Genomic DNA, 18,764 nt, shown 5'->3' with positions numbered 1-18,764 from the left:
GCCACAGCCACTCAGTCTGGGCTTCCCTGGATGATGAAACTAACCCCAACTTCCTGCTCAGGCATCCCTTACTCCCCACCTCCTCTGACTGCCCCACCGCCCCCAGCCTTCCTCTCAGATTTCACGCATCCTTGGCCTTCTGGGGATGAGTTCACCTTCCCCACTTCTCGAGCACCTCCAGCCCATCTCTCACTGCATTTCTCCCTTCAGGCAGCCATCACCCTTGGATGGCCTCCCCCACAGGGATTTGAGAACTGGCCAGGCTGCTCACCAGTAAGTGCCAACTGGATCAGTCTAATACACTCAACCAAGCTGGATAATAGGAGGGAGAGAACCCCCCCCTCATATACCCAGGGAACAGTATTCCCAAGTAGAGAGGGGGTTTGGCCCCTGGAAGCTGTCCTTGTGTGACTCCCCAACACCCACAAGCTTGAGCACAACCTAAAGGCAAAGATGGAGTCACCACAACCTGGGCTCTGTGCCTGACTCCTCACACTCTACCGGCAGTGGCCACCGACCCAGCAGACTCAGCAATCACCTCCAGACCCAGCCAGACCTGTCTCCAGAAACCTGGCCACCACCTCCTGGCCCTCCTCAGCTCCATCTGGCCCCTGTGCACTGCCCACTGAGGCCATGGGCAGGATCAAAGGGAATGCATGAAAGGGCCCAGTTCCCTCTGACAGTGTGGTAGACTTCCCAGTGGAAAAGTAGCTAAAAAAGACTGGAGAAAGCCATTTAATCTAGCCATGCTTTCATTCTGCAAAGAAATCCTTGACATCAGAGCCAAAGGAGTGGGTATTTTAAATTCTGAAAGGCTTCACTTTCTCAGGTCATTTGCAGGACATACACACATACACACCAACACACACACGGGGAGGAGTGGTTGGCATCCATAAGCATCGCCTGCCTGACCTGGGAGGCCACTACCACAACTGCCGGTAGTGAGGCTTAGGAGGGAGCCAGGGACTCCAGGTTGTCTGTAGGAGCTGGCTGGAGCCAGGCTACCTGACCCAATGTGCGGCATCCTTCAAGGGAAGCATGTCCTTGTTAGGATACCCTCCCTGAGTACATAAGATGGACACAGGGGCAGCAAGGTAAACAAGGAGGAGCTGACTCTCTCCCGACAGGCCTAGATTAAAAACCAGGGTAGCTAGGGGGGCACATACTCAAGAAAGGAACCTCTGTGCCGAGCTTCAGTTTCCCTTTCAGGAGGTCTACCAGAAGAATGCTGATGACGGAGCAATGGCGTGGAGGATTAACCATGGCCCTAGACCATTAGCAGCTCATTAATTTCTCAACAGCAGAGCAGTCCATGGCAGGCTAAACTACTCCAGGACCACCTGTTATGGAGTGTGCCTGGGAACACTGGGAAATGATAAGTGGGTGTTGGGCAAATGTGCTCTGTACTTGGACGGCATAGCCCATTTGCCTGCCTGCCCATGAGGCTGACTATGGGTGACACTGACCCCCAAATGTTGTCTCAGGGTGCAGCCCCTCTGTCCAGGCCCAGCTTTGCCTCCCCCAGCATCCAGTACACCCAACTGTCCAGAAACTCTCAACATCAGCCCAATAAAGGAAATCTGCCATCCAACTGCCCGCAAGCAAGGAAAAAATCCAAGAAAAGGAAAGGTGCTGGCTTTCAGAGCTGCCACATCCATTCAAAACCACCTTCAAATTGCACTCATTAGGACAATGACAAGAGCCTCAAGACATCCAAACCCTGGAACACCACAGCCACACATACATATCTTCCACCTCCCCCTGCACCAAGGATGATGATGATCACAACAACATCATCCATCCATTGCAGACCTGCAGCAGCTCTCTGATCAGACACAGTCACCTTTCCTCCAGCCAAGAGTCACTCCAGAGGTGACCATCAACATCTCTTCAAGGCCTGCATAACCTGACTCTCACAAACCCGGCTCAGGCATGACAATAACCCAACTATACAGAAGACATTTCTGCCCTATGGCCAGAATCAAGAAAGGTTAGTAATGTCTACCTCCCCCAACAAGACACAGGTGGCAGCCCAAATACTTTCCACATCTGCCCCCTTGCCCAACCCCTAGTGGGCCCTAGCTCAGGCCATTCAAGTTTTCCTCCCTGCTTCCCCGCCTCCAGACCTGTCTTCCCTGACCATCCAACACCACGGACTGGATTATACCTCTCCTGTGCCTTGCGATCAACACACCACAGTTGTACCACTCAGCACCTGCAACCTCCAGCTCCACTCACAAACACAGAGGTACACCGGGGACACCCCTCGCCACAATTCAGCAACTCTGCACAGCCTGCAGCACAGAGCAGACAAGGCTCCAGGCACCTAGGAAGCCCCAGGATCAGTGTGATGCTGGAAAAATACTGACATGTTAGAGTCCTCACTGAATGGAAAATGCAGCCAATAAATCGCAAAGTGTACCACTACAATAAAAAACATAGGGGAGTTCCCGTCATGGCTCAGTGGTTAACGAATCCGACTAGGAACCATGAGGTTGCAGGTTCAATCCCTGGCCTTGCTCAGTGGGTTAAGGATCCGGCGTTGCCGTGAGCTGTGGTATAGGTTACAGACACGGCTCGGATCCCGTGTTGCTGTGGCTCTGGTGTAGCCCAGCGGCTACAGCTCCGATTAGACCCCTAGCCTGGTGACCTCCAAATGTCGAGGGAGCGGCCCAAGAAAATGGCAAAAAGACAAAAAAAAAAAAAAAGAGAGATCCCATCATGGCTCAGCAGAAACGAATCTGACTGGCATCCATGAGGACACAGGTTCGATCCCTGGCCTTGCTCAGTGGGTTAAGGATCCACCATTCCTGTGATCTGTGGTGTAGGTTGCAGATGTGGCTTGGATCCCATGTTGCTGTGGTTGTGGTATAGGCCAGCAGCTACAGCTCTGATTTGACGCCTAGCTTGGGAACTGCCATATGCCACAGATGTGGCCCTAAAAAGCAAAAAAAATAAAAATAAACTTCTCAAACGAGTTGCTTTTAAACAGGAGACCCCATAAACTTCACAAACATGCAAAGGTCCCTCCCCTCTGGAGGGGTTGTGGCGAGTCACCAACGGACCCCTCTGACCTGGTGACTCAGCCAGGAGCCACATCTCGACGTGACCAGGGAGGGACCCAGCTGGAAGGATATAATTAGCACCAGACTACAGTGCAGCCACTTAGTGTGGAGACCGGAGATCTCCCCCCAAATGGTTTACCTGGACATCAGCTTCTTTACTAAAAAGCGAAGTGACAAAACTACACATTATGGCTATCTGTGTCACCGCACTACAAGTCAGAGGTCATTTGGAGGAATCATTCTGGAAAGCATCCCTTTGAGCTCTGGGTGACTTCAGAGTGGCCACATATAGCTAGAGAGGAGATCTCAGATAACTCCAGGCCACCTGAGTCACAGACCAAGGAGAAAGTCATAAAAGCAGAGAGCAGAGGACCAAGGCCCTGCAAATGAAGGACCCAGGGAAGGCAAAACCCAAAGGCACAGGATGAACTGCCAACTAGGGCCCTGCCAGGCATGTCAAGCAGGGCTGCTGTCACAAAGAAGCAAATTTCCCAAAATCAAGGTCTGCTTTGGGATCAGAGCTGCATGGAACAGGAGAAGCAGCCTTGTTTTTCAAGGACTCCTCAAAGATGTCACAATCCGGGTGTGATGTCAAAACTACTTCAAGGGTGATGAACTCTGGCCCTGCCGATGAGTCAACAGAGAGTGGGTTTCCGAGAGCTGCCAGCTGTTTACACACAATCACCATGGTGAACGGTTGCCAGAAGTCTAGTCAAGGGTCACAGTGGCCAAAACGGGGGCGGGGGGGGGGGCTTGACCTTCATACACAGCCTCATTGGCCATCTGCAAAATGACCAGCACTCACTCCACACCCCAGGTTGCTAACCTTCCCTCAGTACCTATGAGATATGCACCTCCTGGGAGGGAAATGTCCCCACAACTATCAAGTGCCCACCGTGAAACACAAGCCCTACTGAACCTCTATGTCATGATCCTGACATCAATGGGCCAGCCCACTCTTCCCAGCCACCACCCTTCAAAGGGGCAGACCTCAGGGCCATACACTGCATCCAAGCCAGATGTCCGCTTCCCAGCCCCATCCTAGTTGGGAGACTCCTGCTGTCTCAGCCTCCCAGGGTCTTCACTCGTTTCCTCACTGGAGAAATGGGAACCGCCCCCAATTACAAAGCTGACAGCCAGGGGACAAGATGAAGTAACACATACAGCTCAGGTCAGTGCTGGCATGCAGGACATGATCCACAGCTGCTGGTGACCATTTGCAGGCTTTTTCAGGGGACGGGGCACAGTACAGTCAAAAGCTGGCAACTTCAGGAATATGCAATGGTCATTCAGGTCACTAACGCTCCCGGGAGCCTGAAACACTGGCACTACATAAGGACTTACCCAGTGGGACTCTCTTTCCTAGCTGTGTCCCAGTGGCTCAAACTCCCTCCCAACTCAAGTAGCATCCTGGGCCAATAAGGGCAATCTAAGTGACCACAGACAGGCAACACTGCCCCTCAGAACCTCAACTGCCCCCAGTGAACAGTGGGAACAATAAGCTAGCCTTCTTGCCAAGACTGTCAAGAAGATAAGATGTGCCTGGACAAAGGGCTTACAGGGGCCTGGCCTATGGCCAGGAAGGGCAGCACATTTCTAGTCCCAAGATGGTCTGAAAAGAAGCTAACTGGTTAGGGCCAAGTGGGGCACACCCTCTCCCAGGGAGAAGAGATGTAGGCATCTCCTGGGGCCTCTTTGTGGGAGGGGAGCAGAGGCTAAATTAAGGCTCCTCCTGCCACCAGTGCCCAGGCTGACACCCACACAGCTGCCCCCTTAGCAGCAGGCGAGCAACCCCCAGTTCAGCTCTAGAACAGTCCCAGAGTAATTACTGCATAACTTCTCTCTAAATGCCCATCCTAGGACAGAGCCCTGAAGCTGCCCCCACTCCTTTACGTGGGCCTCACCCCCCACCCAAACACCCTCAAGGCCTGTGCATGTGCCACCTCTGGAACCCCCCTTAGACCACAGCTCTGGCATCTCCTAGGAGTGCCCCCCTCTCTTTTTTTTTTGGCCGCACCCAAGGCATATAGAAGTTCCTGTGCCAGTGATCAAATCCAAGCCACAGCTAAGACCTATGCCACAGCTGTGGCAACACTGAATCCTTAGCACATTGCACTGGGCCAGGGATCAAACCCGAGCTGCTGCAGAGACAATGCTGGATTCTTAACACATTGCGCTACAGTGGGACTCCTAGGGGCGCCTCTCTTAATCAGGGCCCTTTCACATCACCTCATTTTATTTCCTTCCTGACACTGACCACTGACAAGTTCTTCAGGCTGATTTCTGTGCCACCCTGTTCATCATCTGTCTCTTGCCTCATGACACTGAGAGCCTGTCTTGGTTACTTGTAAATGTCCAGCCTCTGAGCAGTGGCGCTGTATAGACTAGGCACTCAGTCAGATTCAGTTAGATGTAGGAGCCCAGGCTCCTTGTCTCCCATGGTCTCTGCTCAAACCTTCAGGTGGGAACTGGCCCTGGGTACCTGCACTAAGTGCTGAGAACATGGGAAAGGTCAGGGTTATACTGAGGGCCGCACACATGCCAAGAGAATCCTTACAGCCCACAGAGGAAGAACTAGAGTTCAGAGAGGGCAGGGCCTGGGACCCTCAGAGTCCAGAGGGAAGGATCTGGAGGTGGGAGGGGTCAGACACTGGGACACCCACAACCCTGAGAGCAAAAGGATTACGAGTGAGAGGAGTCAGGTATTGGGACACTTAAAATCCTAAAGAGAAGGATACAAAGAAGCAACTGGATCTCACCACCTGAGGAGGAGGATCCGGCCTAGGAGGGTCAGGCACTGGCGCAAGGCCTCATGAAGGCAGAGTCAAGATTCAAACCCAGATAGGCTCCCGTCCCCAGGTTTCTTGGGCCCCTCCCTGGGCCCTCAAATTTTCCTGAACAACAACAAAACGCTCCTCTCTCTTCAGGACCTTATAATCAATGAGAGGAGACTGTCACTCAGCAACAGAGCCCACCAAATCCAATCATGAAATACCCAGGTGGTTGAGGCAAGTGCCCTAAGGAAGGTTACTTCCTCAGAGTCAGTGTCAGGGACGCATCCCTGAATAGGCACATGATGCTATATCAGAAAGATGGGTTGTGTTCACACTTCCTCTCTCTTCTTTCCCGAAGTAACTCATCACAGTGAACACGCAGATCCACGGGAGCAGCTGCTTTGGGACTCACTTGAGACCACACGAAGCCCAAGTCTGGACAGTGGCAGCTGCACATATTACTACATCTTTACCTTCCATTACATTCCAAGCTGGTCACTAGGTCTGCACAAAGGCAGCTCAAACCACAGACCCCTCTGGAAAGGGTAGCTGTCAGGGACTTCTACTTGGGCTACTCCAACAGCTAGGATTACAAGGCTCCTGGGAGCCACAGAGGAAGTTTTGAAGGAAGCTCCTCTCCAGTACCCTGCCATATCTTAATCTGTAAAAACCTCTTTGTAATTACAGATTACCCTCCAGCAACAGGGGAGTTAGAGGCACCAACCCCCACCCAAGCAGTCGAAAAAAATCACGAATACACTTGACAGTTGGCCCTCCATATCCCAAATTCTGCATCTGCAGATTCAACCATACACCGTGACACATATTTAGTGAAAAAAATACATGTATATGTGGACCCAGGCAGTTCAAACCCACTGTTCTAGAGGCAACTATAAAAAGTAAAAGTAGGAGTTCCCGTCGTGGCGCAGTGGTTAATGAATCTGACTAGGAACCATGAGGTTGCGGGTTCGGTCCCTGCCCTTGCTCAGTGGGTTAACAATCCGGCGTTGCCGTGAGCTGTGGTGTAGGTTGCAGACGCGGCTCGGATCCTGCGTTGCTGTGGCTCTGGCGTAGGCCGGTGGCTGGCTACAGCTCCGATTCGACCCCTGGCCTGGGAACCTCCATATGCCGTGGGAGCGGCCCAGGAAATAGCAAAAAGACAAAAAAAAAGTAAAAGTAGGCGTTTCCGTCGTTGCTCAGTGGTTAACGAACCCGACTAGGAACGATGAGGTTGCAGGTTCGATCCCTGGCCTTGCTCAGTGGGTTAAGGATCTGGCGTTGCCGTGAGCTGTGGTGCAGGTTGCAGACGCAGCTCGGATCCTGTGTTGCTATGGCTCTGGCGTAGGCCAGTGGCTACAGCTCCAATTGGACCCCTAGCCTGAGGCGTAGGCCAGTGGCTACAGCTCCAATTGGACCCCTAGCCTGAGAACCTCCATATGCTGTGGGAGCAGCCCTAAAAAAGGCAAAAAGCAAAAAAAAAAAAAAACCTAAAAGTAGGAGTTGCCATTGTGGTGCAGCAGAAATGAATCTGACTAGTATCCACGAGGATTCGGGTTCGATCCCTGGCTTCACTCAGTAGGTTAAGGACCTGGAGTTGTCCTGAGCTGTGCTGTACATTGTAGACGCAGCTCGGATCCTGCATTGCTGTGGCTGTGGCATAAGCTGGCAGGTACAGCTCCAATTCGACCCCTGGCCTGGGAACCTCCATATGCCACAAGTGAGGCCCTAAAAAGCAAAAAAAAAAAGTAAAAGTAAAAACCCTCTCCACAAGTTGTCACTGGCAAACTATATGACCATGGCACTAGAGAATAGGAAACTCTAGACAGACACTACTGACAGTCACAAGTCACACATAAGGAGCTTTGTTAACAACCAATCATCCTTCTCTGGTCACACAAACAAATTCTTCAAGTCACCTTCCCCATACCCACCACCCAAGAGCACTGAGTGTGCCCGAGCTACCCTGATTTTACCTCAGTCCACTCTTGAGTAAGATTAAATATGAAATTGCCAAGTAACTTAAATTACCAGTCAGCCTCTGAGAAAAATGAAAGTTTGAGTCAACCCCAAAATTTAGCTCAGAGTCAACCCCAAAATTTAGCTCACCCAGCCAAGTTAACACAAATGGCTTGGAGAAGCTCTACGAGGGAGCCTCTTCTGGCTGATCAACACCAATGTACACAGCTGGGCTCTGCATGGGACAAACTTGAGTCTGCAGTTATACCTTCACCCTCACAGGAGGAAGAGCCAGCTTAGGGGATGTAACCAACACCCTAAATTAAAAATAGCAGCGTGACAGCATGAGGTGGATGCAGAGACAGGCCTTCCTGATGAGTAGATCAAGGGAGGGCAGCATGGCAGGGAAGGCGGGGCTCCTAACCCTCAGTGACCAGGTACCAAGTTCACCTTATTTACATGACTCACCAGCTCTCCCCCAGCTGTTTCTAGGAAAGCCCGCCGTCCTGCAGAACAAGTTGGAATTGCCCAGGGAAAAAGTCACCGGGCTGGAATTCCACAAGGAAGGCTCAAGCTGGCCACCATGCCCCCTCCTCCTCACCTGCAGTGGCACCCCAGGCTCACCTTGGGGAATCACTTTTGACAAGGTGAGAATTTGCTCTTCCAACAAAGATGAAGTTCCTGTTCTATGAAGAGAAAACTGAGACGCGAGAACAGGAAGGAAATTGCCCCCAAAAGTGGAAAGAAGCCAGGGAAGGGTGGGCACGGGTAACAAGACAGGGGAAAAAATTCCCGGCTTAGCTAATGGTGCCGAACAAGTCCAGGGCAGGAAGAAAGCCACATTCCTTCCTAGTTAGTCTCTCTCCTCACCCGCCCTGAGGGCCCCCCCAGCCTCAGTACACACAACACACACACACACACACACACACACACACACACACACACACACACTCTTCTTTCTCTTTCTCTCAGAGGGCGGGGCCTTCCTGAACCTGACACCAGACCCCTTGCTCCCCCTAGCCACGATGAAGCCCCTACTTTCCCAGTAAGGAGGTAAAAGGGCTCCCAAACCACTTCCCCTCAGGACCTGACCACTGGGCACCTGCAACTTCTGTCCCAACACAGGAGGAGGACGCCATGACACAAACAGAAATGGGAAGAAGTTTCTGACCAGGGCCCCAGATGTACCCTACAGTCAGGCCTGAAAGAAAGTACACAGAAGCCTCTCCCCAACCCCTACCCCCACCCCCCGCGAGGTGGCAGAACTGAAACGCCTTGAACTTAGCCAGATGGACCCAAATCAGCCCCTGAGAAGTTTGTGAGTCAGGAGCCAGGTGCGGTGGCCAGAGCTCCCTCCCAGATGCCCACCACAGGCTCCCAATCTTCTAAAGGCACCATGCCAGCAATCCCCCCCACTCCACAATCACAGCCTCTTCTTCCCAAAACACTCCTACTCTCTAAAGGTGTCCAGTGAGACCTGGTCACCTGGGGAGTTGGAGGCGAGTTGACAGGCTTTGCCCAAATTCCCTTTCCCAAGAATGAAAAGTGAACCCAACTCCAGGGGCCTCATTGGAAAGCATCAAAGACACCCCCCAAGTGCAGACACAACCTCCCCATACAAACGGAACAAAACCGCACAGGTGCTCCGACAGCGGTGCCCCACTGACCCACCCTACCAGTGACCAAGACGGAAAAGCTGCTCCTCAGGAGTGCAGGCAGTCATCCCTACCGCCATCCCGCAAAGGAGCCAAAGAAGCCCCAAACCCCCACCTCCGAGCTCGGACAGCGAGGCCTCCACCCCTTCCCCTGAACAGGTGAAAAGACCAATTCCTGCTCAGGTGCCGGATGGGCCGAGAAAGGCGCCGGACAGACCCCCTATCCCCAGACCAGGAGCGAGAGTTCGGGCCCCATGGCCGCCCCGGGCCGCCCGCCAGGTTCTCCTCCCGGCGCCGAGGTTCCCTGCGCTCCGAGCCGGACAGGCGCCTACCCCGCGCCCCGCTGGCCCAGGAACTCACAAGCAGCACCTGAGAAGCCGGACCCCGCGCCCCCAGGCTAGGACGCCGTGGCGAGAGGAGCGCGAGGCCGACCTGCGTCCCGACGTCCCCGACGGCCGCACCGCCTGCACCGCTCACCTGGCAGACGCGGTAGTTCTCGAAGGCCCTCAGGGCACTGTCGGTGAGCTTCACGTGGAACACGGACACCTTGCTACCGTCGCTCACTCGCCCGCACGACAGCCCGTAGCTCCGAGCCTCCTTCAGCGCCGCCATCTTGCGACCATCGCTCCCCCGCCCCCCCTTCCCGGCTCCAGTGCGGGTGGTGCGCCGGCCACGCCCCACCCTGCTGCCCGCTGACGTGCTGCATTATTCATAAGACGCGGCTGGCCACGCCCTCTCCGGAACCCCCCAAGAACCACAGACGCCGCGGTACCGCCCGCTGACGTGCTGCACTATTCATGAGATGCGGCTGGCCACGCATCATGTGGGCCCAGGGAATCCCATAGTTACCGCCCTGACTTCCTGCATTTTCGTAAGGCGTGGACGGACTCCCCCCACCCCTAACCTCTCAAGACCCTAGAGGTGTCCACTTCCGCGCCCGGACTCCGCCTCGACACGCGCGCTCCTTCAGGCCCCGCCTCAGTGTGTATTATTCATGATCTTGACTCAGCCAGGCAAGTCGAAGCACCGCCCCACCAGCCAATGACGTGATGTATTATTTATGAGGTCTCTCCAAGTCTTCCGTCTTTGGCTTCAGCGAGGAGCCGCATTGAGGGCGTGGGGGGGGCGGGGCCCGCGCAAAGCACGTGGGGGGAGGGATCAGCTGCTGAATGGGCGTGGCTATGTAAACTGAGCGCGCGTTGGACGCTGGGTTGGGCTAATAGGGTTTCCCTAAGGTGGGCCTGGGGCTGTTGGATGATTGGGGGTCAGATTAACTTTGCTCATGATAACAGTAGATTTCTTTTTAAATTAAAATATAGTTAATTTACAGTGTTGTGCTAAGGGTAGACTTAGAATAAAATCCTACACCCCCCCAGAGCCCTGAGAGATGGTGATTGTCCTGCTCACCCATTAAAAAAAATTTTCACCTATCATGAAGTTAGTTAACGTGTACAATTCTGTGGCATTTAATACATCCACAATGCTGTGCAGCCACTACCACCATCTAGTTCCAGAACGTTTTCATCACCCCTAAAGGAAAAACCCACACCCACAAAGTAGTCACTCCTCATTCCCCCTTCCCAGGCCCTAGTAACCACTAACCTACTTTCTGTATCTATGGATTTGCTTTTTCTGGACATTTCTCTTTTTTTCTTTTTTGGCTGCCCCGTGGCATATAGAGTTCCCTGGGCCAAGGATCAGATCCAAGCCTCAATCCAGACCTAAGCCTCAGCTGCAGCAACTCCAGATCTTTTACCTACTGTGCCAGGCCAGGGCTCAAACCTGCATCCTGGCACTGCAGAGACACCGCAGATCCTGTTGCACAATAGCAGGGACTCCTTCTCATTTTAATCTAATTACAGACAGTGGTCATAGGATGAAGTGAGGTAAGGGAGGAAGGTGAATTCAGGGACTTTCTATGTGTTTCTACCCAGATGATCTTGTTAGCTCTGCCTATCACTACCAGGCTGGCACTGCCATCTATTTACCCCTTGACCATGAACCTAAAGGCTGATCCTAAAGGCAATGCTAGATTCCTTGCAACTTTTTCCCATGCCTGTCATTAATATCTCCGTTTACAAATGGAGAAACAGAATCAAAGGAATGAGACAGCATGTAGGGGTATACACCCTGCCAGTGAATGGCCTGCCTGAAACTTTGAACTTGGATCTTTCTGATCCAGAGCCCTCCTGACTACATTTTTTCCCGCCTCTGCTACCTGGGTCCCTTCCTATATTGCAGTGTTCCTAATTCTCTTAACTTCTCTAAGCCCTCAGTTTCCTCATCTGGCAGATGGGTCCAAACCACTGTATCCTTTCTATATTTCTTTTTTTTTATTTTTATTTATTTTATTTTATTTTTTATTTTATTTTTTTTTGTCTTTTGTTGTTGTTGTTGCTGTTGTTGCTATTTCTTGGGCCGCTCCCGCAGCATATGGAGGTTCCCAGGCTAGGGGTTGAATCGGAGCTGTAGCCACCCGCCTACACCAGAGCCACAGCAACGAGGGATCCGAGCCGCGTCTGCAAACTACACCACAGCTCATGGCAATGCCGGATCGTTAACCCACTGAGCAAGGGCAGGGACCGAACCCGCAACCTCATGGTCCCTAGTCGGATTCGTTAACCACTGCGCCACGACGGGAACTCCCCTTTCTATATTTCTTCGTTGAAAACCTCTAGCACTGGGTGGTTGTGCTGAATTAATAATGGATCTCATTTAATACACACAACACAGCTATCCGCCCATTTCATAGATGAGAACAAGGCTCAGAGAGGTCTCACATGCTACTGCAGAAATTCCAACTCCAGCCTGTTTGAGCCCAAGGCCAAAGCTCTGGGATCCTCCACCCTTTACCTAGGATCTGTCCATTCTGTGGGGAAGATGCTGGCACTTGCTCGCACACTAACCAGTCCGCCCACTGTTGTGTCCAGCTGTTTATCTGGGAGACCAGGCCAGGTAAGAATTAGAATAGACCAGAGTTTCATTGCACCTAGAAAGAAGGGGCAGGTGGGGTAGCTGAGGAGCAGACAGTCTGGAGTTTAGAAGATGGGAAGGGGAAAGACGGCCAGACTGCTAAATGAAGTAGAACATTGGAAAAGCCAGCTCTGAGTGCTTACTGGCTTTCTGAGTGACATTGGGAAAAGCACTTCCCTTCTCTGAGCCTAAGTGCATTCATCTAAGAAACAGACAGCAGGAGTTCCCGTCATGGCGCAGTGGTTAACGAATCCGACTAGGAACCATGAGGTTGCGGGTTCGGTCCCTGGCCTTGCTCAGTGGGTTAACGATCCGGCGTTGCCGTGAGCTGTGGTGTAGTTTGCAGACGCGGCTCGGATCCCTCGTTGCTGTGGCTCTGGCGTAGGCCGGTGGCTGCAGCTCCGATTCAACCCCTAGCCTGGGAACCGCCATATGCCGCGAGAGCGGCCCAAGAAATAGCAAAAAGACAAAAAAAAAATTAAAAAAAATAAGAAACAGACAGCAATACTAATAACAGTCACCTCGCGTTGAATGCTTAAGATACACCAGACTCTGTGCTCAGTGTTTGGCACCCATGACTGCATTTTGGGGCAGATACAGTGGTTTGGATCCATCTGCCAGATGAGGAAATCGAGGGCTTAGAGAAGTTAAGAGAATTAAGAACACTGCAACCAGGGGCTATGCTCCACTTTATACTTAATGCCCCAAGGAGTTCCTGTTGTGGCTCAGTGGTAACGAACCCGACTAGTATCCATGAGGATGTGGGTTCGATCCCTGGCCTCACTCAGTAACTTAAGGATCTGGCATTGCCTGAGCTGTGGTGTAGTTCACAGACACAGCTTGGATCCCACGTTGCTGAGGCTGTGGCGCAGGTCAGCAGCTGCAGCTCCTATTCAACCCCAGCCTGGGAATTTCTGAATGCTGTGGGTGTGGCCCTAAAAAGAAAAAAAATTATATATATAATAATATATAAAGTATACATATACATACTTAATGCTCCAGTGTCTCCCAATAGGATCCCAAGAACAGTCATGGAGGAAATCATCAGGAATTGGCATGCTCTACAAAGTCTCTAAGAACTAGGTCAGCCAAGAAATTGGAAGCTAGTTGATCGCCTTGGGTGGGCTTTCAACACATAATCTACCTAGTAAGCTCATTGCAGAAGTTCTAGCTTTATGATGACCCTAGTGTGACCCTCACCCCATGTAGCCTTGGATATGTCCCATCCTCTCTGTTCCTCACTTTGCTCATCCATAAACAAAATATCAGTATTTACCCAAGAGCCTGACCCTAGACCAAAAGCAAATGACATCACCATGGAAATCATTATTTTTATTATTAATGGGTTTACAAGAGTTTATCTACGCAATCCCTTTTCGTTAGACATTTATGGTGTTTGCAGTGTATGGGGTTTTAAACCACACTGGGATGAACACCCACTATTCATTGTTTGTCTATTGCTAACATACGTATTAGCAATTGCTGTATACTGCTGCATAACAAAGTACCGCAAACTTAGTGGCTTAATACTGGGAACATTTATTATCTCCGTTTCTGTGAGTTATAAATCTGGTATATTTTGGAGTTCCCTGGTGGCTCAGTGAGTTAAGGACCCGGTGTTGTCACTGCTGTGGTTGTGGCACAGGTTGCCCTGGCCCTGGAACTTCTGCATGCCTGAGGAGCAACAACAACAACAAATCTGGTATATGTATGTATATATTTTTAATTACACAAATGAATTTATCACATTTGTAGTTGTATAATGATCATAACAGTCTGATTTCACAGGATAACCCAAGTACATCCCCCACCCCCCAAACTGTCTCCTCCAGAGACCATAATTTTTTTTGTCTTTTTTTTGCCATTTCTTGGGCCGCTCCTGCAGCATATGGAGGTTCCCAGGCTAGGGGTCGAATCGGAGCTGTAGCCACTGGCCTACACCACAGCCACAGCAACGCGGGATCCGAGCCGCGTCTGCAACCTACACCACAGCTCACGGCAACGCCGGATCGTTAACCCACTGAGCGAGGGCAGGGACCGAACCCGCAACCTCATGGTTCCTAGTCAGATTCGTTAACCACTGCGCCACAACGGTAACTCCCATAAATTTTTCAATGTCTGTGAGTCAGCATCTGTTCTGCAAAGAAGTTCAGTCTATCCTTTTTTCAGATTCCACATGTCAGTGAAAGCATTTGATGTTAGTGTCTCATCGTATGGCTGACTTCACTTAGCATGATAGTTTCTAGGTCCATCCATGTTGCTAAAAATGCCGGTAGTTTGTTCTTTTAATGGCTGAATAATATTCCATTGTGTATATGTACCACATCTTCTTGATCCATGCCTCTGTCGATGGACATTTAGGTTGTTTCCATGTTTTGGCTATTGTAAATAGTGCTGCAATAAACAATGGAGTACATGTGTCTTTGCAAGTCATGGTTTTCTCTGGATAGATGCCCAGGAGTGGGATTGCTGGATCAAATTGTAGTTCTATGTTTAGTTTTCTGAGGAATCTCCATACTGCTTTCCACATTGGCCGCACCAATTTACAATCCCACCAACAGTGTACTAGGGTTCCTTTTTCTCCACACTCTCTCCAGCACTTATTGTTTGCAGACTTTTTGATGATGGCCATTCTGGCTTGTGTATGGTGGTACCTCAGAGTGGTTTGGATTTGCATTTCTCTAATAACGAGTGATGTTGAACATCTTTTCTTGTGTTTCTCGGCCATCTGTATGTCTTCTTCTGTTTAGATCTTCTGCCCATTTTCTAATGGGGTTGTTTGTTTTTTTTGGTACGGAGCTGCAGAAGGCGTTTATAAATTTTGGAGATTAATCCCTTGTCAGTCGATTCACTTGCAAACTGGTATATTTTAACTGGTATATTTTAACTCAGCCTCTCATGAGGCTGAAATCAAGATGTTGGCTGGACTGTGTCTTCATCTAGAGGCCCCGCTGGAGAAGGAGCTGTGTCTAAGCTCCTTCAGGTTTTTGGCAGAACTAATTTTTGGGTGATTGTAGGACTAAGGTCCTCACTTCCTTGCTATCTGCTATCCAAATGCTGGCCATGTGGCCCCCTCTATTCAGTAAGAGAGACCTCCCTCACGTTGAATCCCCCTGACTTCTTCTTCTACATCCAGCAGGGTCAGGGCCACCCCAGATTATCTCCATATCTTAAGGGAAACTGTGCCCAGTAACAATACAATCGTGGGAGTGAGATCTACTCCATTCCCACTCCTGGGATGATGCAGGATGAGAAATCTCAGGAACGCCTTAAATTTTCTGCAATGCACAGCTCTTAGAGACGACTCTCTGCACAGTTTGTCCCACACTTCCTGAAAGTTGAGTAGCTAGGTCAGAGCAAATGGGCCTTAGGGATTTTGAAGCATACAGTCTTGCAGCAGAGGGAACATGAGGATATGCGAGAGTGCTCAGTTTGGAGCCAGCCCCTCTGAAAGGGGTTGGGGCAGCGGGGTGGCCAGCATGCAATCCCAGGGTCCCATGCCTGCTCCACTGCTCCCTTAGCTGGGTACCTCAGAGCTAGCAAGCCCACCCTGGGGGGCCTCAACGCTTATTTGTGCAATAGGAAGGCTCACAGCCCCTCTCAGGATGGTGGTAAAGACATACGTTATTAGGGATCCCCAAGACCACCCTCAGGTTTGCTCATTCACTAGGGCTCACAGATCTCAGAAGAGCTATTATATTTGTGGCTAGACTTGATCACAGTGAAAAGACATGGTCTAAGATCAGCAAAAGAAGCCTGCAAAAGGCAGAAACTAAGAGAAAGCCAGCACCAGCTTCCGTTTGCAGACAGTACTTACTTAATTTTCTCAGCAACAATTGTGGCAACACACATTCTTTCAACCAAAGAAGCTCACCCAAGCCTTGTCCAGGGTTGTTGTTGGGGAGGAGGAGTCAGTAATGAAGATATGGCTGAACACCCATGGGACTGAACTCAAGTCTTCAGCCCATCCAGAGGTTAAACTAATATACCATGTGGCCAAAAGCCCTTAGCATATTCTTAGTGTGGACAATCTGGTGTGACCCACAACCTCAGGTAAGAGACACTCATATCAGTCAGGATATTCCAAGAGCCTAGAGGTGACCCCGGGGTGCTGGTCAAGGGCCAGTCCTTTACTTTTTTTTTTGGCTGCGCCTGTGGCATGCAGAAGTTCCTGGGCCAGGGATCAAACAAGCACTACAGCTGCAATCAGAGCTATAGCAGTGACAATGCAAGATCCTTAACCCACTATGGCCACCGGAGAACTCCAAGGGCCAGTCCTTTAAATGTGCAGAGTTTGGACAACCCGGGTTTGATGAGTTACTTCTTTTCTCTTTTTTGGTTTTGTTTTGTTTTGTTTTTTAGGGCCGCACCCATGGCATACGCCACAGCCACAGCAACACCAGATCTGAGCCACATATGTGAGCTACACCTCGGCTCACAGCAACACTGGAGCCTTAACCTGTTGAGCGAGGCCAGGGATCGAACCTGCAACCTCATGATTCCTAGTCGGATTCATTTCCACTGCGCCATGAGGGGAACTCCTGATGAGTTATTTCTTTACTGCTCTGCAGCTGGTGGGGCCCCCAGTGCCCTCATGTCTCTAGAAGTACCGAGGAAAAATTTGATTAGATCATTGTAGGCCACATCACCATCTAGGAGTCAATCACTGTGGCCCGGGAACTGGAATGCTCTGAATGGTCAGGTTGGGTTGCAGACCCACTCCTGAAGTCTTCTGGGGAACCAGCCCAATTTGTCTGGTAATAAATAAAATAAGAAGTTCCTGTTGTGGCGCAGTGGAAGCAAATCTGACTAGGAACCATGAGGTTGCGGGTTCGATCCCTGGCCTCGCTCAGTGGGTTAAGGATTTGGCATTGCCGTGAGCTGTGGTGTAGGCCACAGACATGACTTGGATCTGATGTGGCTGTGGCTGTCACTGTGGCCAGCAGCTGATTGGACCCCTAACCTGAGAACCTCCATATGCCGAAGGTATGGCCCTAAAAAAAAGAGCAAAAAAAAGAAAGAAAAGAGGAGTTCCCGTCGTGGCGCAGTGGTTAACGAATCCGATTAGGAACCATGAGGTTGCGGGTTCGGTCCCTGCCCTTGCTCAGTGGGTTAAGGGTCCGGCGTTGCCGTGAGCTGTGGTGTAGGTTGCAGACGCGGCTCGGATCTCTCATTGCTGTGGCTCTGGTGTAGGCCGGTGGCTACAGCTCCGATTCAACCCCTAGCCTGGGAACCTCCATATGCCGTGGGAGCGGCCCAAGAAATGGCAAAAAGACAAAAAAAAAAAAAGAAAAAAAAAGAAAAGAAATAAAGGTGAATTCCACTAGAAGGAGAAATAATGGACTGGCATTCAGGTAGGGAGACTGATGATCCCATGCTGAGTGAGCCCAGCCAGCACTCATCTCCAGAAGTTGTCCTTTAAGGATGAGATGAGGAGTTCCCATCATGGTTCAGCAGAAACAAATCTGACTAGGATCCATAGGAACACAGGTTCAATCCCTGGCCTCACTCAGTGGATTAAGGATCCAGCATTGCTCTTAGCTGTGGTGTAAGTCGCAGACAAGGCTCGGATCCCAAGTTGCTGTGGCTGTGGCGCAGACCAGCAGCTACAGCTCCAATTTGACCCCTACCGTGGGAACCTCCACATGCTGTGAGTGCAGCCCTAAAAATAAAAAAAAATTAAAAAAAAAAGGATGACATGAGATGGAGGCATGCAAAGGTCACCACGTTTACATGCTCAGGAGACGTGAGCTTTTGCACACAAAGCTCATTCTACTGTGTTCATTTCCAATTCACAGCCTGCTGCGAGTCACACCCCTTGAAGACAAGGCCAGGCTGAGTCATCGCCCAAGACAGTGTACAGAAGGCACTGGTATATATTTTGATATGAAAGAGTTCCATCCTAGTTGTCCTCTGAACATATTATATGCACTGTCCAGCCAGCACACCTTTGCACATGCTATGCTTGCACCAGGAGTACCCTTTGCCACATGCCAAAGGCCTCTTGTTCCTCTAGGGCAACTTCAATGACCCTCATGCTGGATGCCTGGCTCCCTACCCATCCCCTGTTCAGACCACTGAGGATGGACTCCCCAGGGGATAAACATATTGAAGTCACACTACAAGCCCTGGCATTCGAGGACTTTCTCCTTATCTCCTGGCCCTATCTTGCAATAAGATGTAGAACCAGTCGGTGGAACATGGGCTCTGGAGGCAGGCCGACTTGGGCCAAATCCTTCCTGTTGCTTCCAGGTAGTAGTGTCCTGGGAAGGAGCTGTCTCCTTCCTGGGCCTCAGTCTGCTCATCTAATAGTGGGCCCAACCAGGCAACCTTGGAGAAAA

General features: G+C 50.9%; 1 protein-coding gene across 1 annotated transcript in view; it reads right to left on the bottom strand.

Annotated features, from left to right (window-relative positions):
- The window catches only part of ELL (elongation factor for RNA polymerase II), an 82,734-nt gene extending 72,632 nt beyond the window's left edge, over positions 1–10,102 (bottom strand). The window contains exon 1 of the mRNA XM_047776522.1: positions 9,928–10,102. Within this exon, the coding sequence (XP_047632478.1) occupies positions 9,928–10,062 (135 nt within the window). The 5' untranslated portion in view covers positions 10,063–10,102. The remainder of the gene's footprint in view (positions 1–9,927) is intronic.
- Positions 10,103–18,764: the final 8,662 nt, after the last annotated feature.

This window comes from Phacochoerus africanus, chromosome 4 (assembly GCF_016906955.1).
Source record: "Phacochoerus africanus isolate WHEZ1 chromosome 4, ROS_Pafr_v1, whole genome shotgun sequence".
NCBI lineage: Eukaryota > Metazoa > Chordata > Mammalia > Artiodactyla > Suidae > Phacochoerus > Phacochoerus africanus.
The sequence above is the reverse complement of the archived record's forward strand: the minus strand, read 5'-3'. Positions and strand labels throughout refer to the sequence as shown.